Source organism: Rhipicephalus microplus, chromosome 1, assembly GCF_043290135.1.
Source record: "Rhipicephalus microplus isolate Deutch F79 chromosome 1, USDA_Rmic, whole genome shotgun sequence".
Lineage (NCBI taxonomy): Eukaryota > Metazoa > Arthropoda > Arachnida > Ixodida > Ixodidae > Rhipicephalus > Rhipicephalus microplus.
In genome coordinates, this window is record NC_134700.1 from 231,543,557 (window position 1) to 231,546,776 (window position 3,220).

General features: G+C 44.3%; 1 protein-coding gene across 1 annotated transcript; it reads right to left on the reverse strand.

Annotated features, from left to right (window-relative positions):
* Window positions 1-1,154: 1,154 nt before the first annotated feature.
* On the reverse strand, window positions 1,155-2,709 carry LOC142769351 (uncharacterized). The gene is made up of 2 exons (XM_075872523.1): window positions 2,504-2,709; window positions 1,155-2,014 (listed from the first exon to the last, which is right to left on the reverse strand). Exons 1-2 carry the CDS (start codon window positions 2,700-2,702, stop codon window positions 1,830-1,832), a joined length of 384 nt encoding a protein of 127 aa, XP_075728638.1. The 5' UTR covers window positions 2,703-2,709; the 3' UTR covers window positions 1,155-1,829.
* Between the last annotated feature and the right edge of the window lie 511 nt (window positions 2,710-3,220).

Below are 3,220 nucleotides of genomic sequence, written 5' to 3' on the forward strand. Positions count from 1 at the left end.
TATTTTAGATGTACTGATATTATTAACATAGCATTCGGTTTGTTTCTTTTATATAACTGAAAATAACATCATATATCTCCCTGTTACCATCATGATGGACCAGTGTTATGTGGGTATACCTATCACTGGGCCGAGAATAAGAATGCTGAAGGCAGCTTAGAAGAACATGTTCGGCTGAAAGAAGGAACAGAACAGACACAAAAAATAAATTAAAGGAAAAGACACGGAAGGGGTGGGGAAACAAGGGTCGGAAAAAAGATAGAGATAGATATAAAATAAATTAGAAAAATTTCACATGCATACACATACAGCGCGTTCCGATCGCAGTCGCTTGGAGAGGCCGGTTGAACGCAAGAAACGAAGGAGCGCCTTCGCAGCCTTCTTCTGCGACATAAAGTTCTGTCGGTAGCGCAGAATTCTTTCTTGAGTCTGGTTGTCCAGTTCATCTAGTGTGTTGCCGAGTGACTGTCTCTGCGAGAAGTATTGTGGGCATTCACACAGAATGTGCCAAGTTGTTTCGTCACTGCCGCAATGCATGTAATATTATTGCGTGACAGAATCCTAGAATCGCACCAGGTGTCAAAGTGTGAATCGATCAAGCAGTGGATGGTTTAAAGCTGCCCAACCGTGACAAAATATGCAGCTATGCAAGTGCACGTGACACCTTACGAGTCAATGGAGGGTAGTTCGCCGGTTGACAATACGAACAATCACGTAGCACCTTTACATCCAGTATATGTTCTAGGATAGTTCGAAACCGCCAACCTTGCGCGCACAAACGTCCTTTTCTTGCCGCATGTTTCGAGGCAATGTGCATGAGGCCCGATTGCGCCATCGCGGTCTTCTCCAGAAGGTGAAGCTCAAGCGTTCTTCAAGTTTTTGCACGCCATTTTCAAGGGCAAATCATGAATCAACTTGCTCAGCAGCATTTATATAATGGTTTCGTACGCACTATTCTGTAATGTACTATCAGCGTCAATAGAAATCCGAACAGCGACAAGCCTTCACGATGGTATAGTGCGCACCATCCACTTACCACCATAGAGAGGCATGCACATCCTGATCGGCAGCTCTGCGCATATCTGCGTGCCTGTCCATGGTGATAAGTGGACGGCGTGGGATAAACTTCGCGAAGGCTTGCCGCTGTTCGGGTTTCATTTAACGTAGATAGTAAGTATGAGGAATCATCTGCATAAAACTCATACGAAGGAAAGTTTGCAGCTATACAAAAGAATAAAAAGGCGCCAAGGTAGGTTAATTCCACTGTTACTTAGATACACAATAACATCATGTTGCACAGCAGCCCAGTATTAAAAATACTTGAGCTATTCCCCATACTTCATATGGTGAACATAATTGTAATTTTAGAGCAAAAGAATAAAAATATGAATGACCACTGCATGCGAATGCATCAGATGGTTCGTCGAAGAAACAAATTGTTTGATCCCGAAATCTAATTCCCGTCCAAACAAGGTCACAAGGATCAAAGCACTTGGCTGCCCGAATTCCCGCAAACTCGTATTGAAACGAGTGCTTTCAATGCGACACAGAAGCATGAATGTAAACGCCAATAATATATCCCTAGACCAGAACAAGCATTTTTTGTTCAAAACTTCTTCATCATAAAGATAATACTCGAGTTCTCAACGTGCTCTAACCAGTCCACAAGACAAATATTTTTTTTACGTTTGCTGTGTTCATTCAAGGAAGTGATTCTGAATAGACCATACTGAGTGAGTTAAGTACTGTACATATAAGACGAAACTGACGAGCCACTGCTAAATTGAAGAAATAACGTCCCACGGCTGTAGTATCCCCCAAGCGAGTCGTCACGAGTTCCTGTCTAAGTTCAGCTGCGGCTCCGGGGTTATCGTAGTCGAAGCGTGGAACAGGCCTCGGCCTTTCAGCCCGAATACGAACAGCGCGACTGTCAGAAACATGACCAGCGTCGCCAGCAGGATGCGGGCTTTGACCATGAAGCTGGGTCCATCGTCGTCGTCACCAGCTGTGTTCTCTGCGATAAATGAAAAGTGTCGGTTTCGGTGGCAGTATATCCTGCTGTTGCGGCTCTTTGCCAACTCACGAATACTAATCATAGGAAATACACACAAATGTACATTGGCGTTCGGAACCACATCATGAATATCACTAAACAAACCTCACTCATTGATAGCTTAAAAATGAATTTGCTCATGTAACTTCACCGAGTGAATGAAACTTCTTGCAGCCGTGCCGTATCTCTCAAAATGCGGAGTCCATGCCACATGTATTCATGTAATTTGTTGAAAGAAGAAAAATCTCTGAAGATTTTAGTACTTGTCGAAACATTGACTCGACCGACATGCCCCGTTCAAGAATTTCTAGCCTGTTCAAACGTTTACCTTCTCTTGGAGTTCCGTCGTTTAATTTATTAGGCAATTTCTAAATTAGCACCAGCTAGCAATTAATCGAAAATCATCCCAGATAAATATCTTATGCGTGCTTCAAGGGATAGCATACTTACTTCCTTCCTGTACTCTTCGTTCGTCATCGGCTCCCGTCTGCCTGCCGACGCGTACCAGGCCCGCCGCGTACGACCCGGCTCCTGCCGGCTGCGTGGCTACTGCCACTGGCGCTCCAGGGCACTCGATCATGTAGGCACCCTGGTACTTGCGCACAGATTGATTCACAGGAGGCCCCACGGCTGCACGCAAAGCCAACATTTCTTGTTCTCCGCCGTCCCAGTCGGTGACATTCACCCACTACCACATATCGGCATTCGCAAAGAAGAAGGTAGAAAATTAAATTGAAGAAACGTGAGACATGAGGGTATTAAATTGCATTTGACGTTAACATTTCCTCGAATACAGAGCTCTTTAAATTAGAAAACGACGACGCGCAGTATAAGCTGGGTGATTTTTAAGTAACATAACGTTTCTTTCATAGAAGACGAATCAAAAGTATCGATTTATGTCTCATTGGTAAATTACCCGTTCGCAATACCAAAAGTGCACTCCGTGCCGTCCGAGAATTGTCAGGAAGTGAGAAAACGCTGGAAAAAGAAAGTACGAGTCCGGCTATAAGTCTAGAGGTTCCCGCGTCTTATTTCGGAAACCACTGCGACACAGCGTTGGCAATAACGTTGTCTGATGGTAAGTGCATGCACCTGGGCCATCCTTAAAGCTATTTTATTCCGCTTGACGAATAGCGTAACAGTTGAAACATCGTACTTTGGTATAGG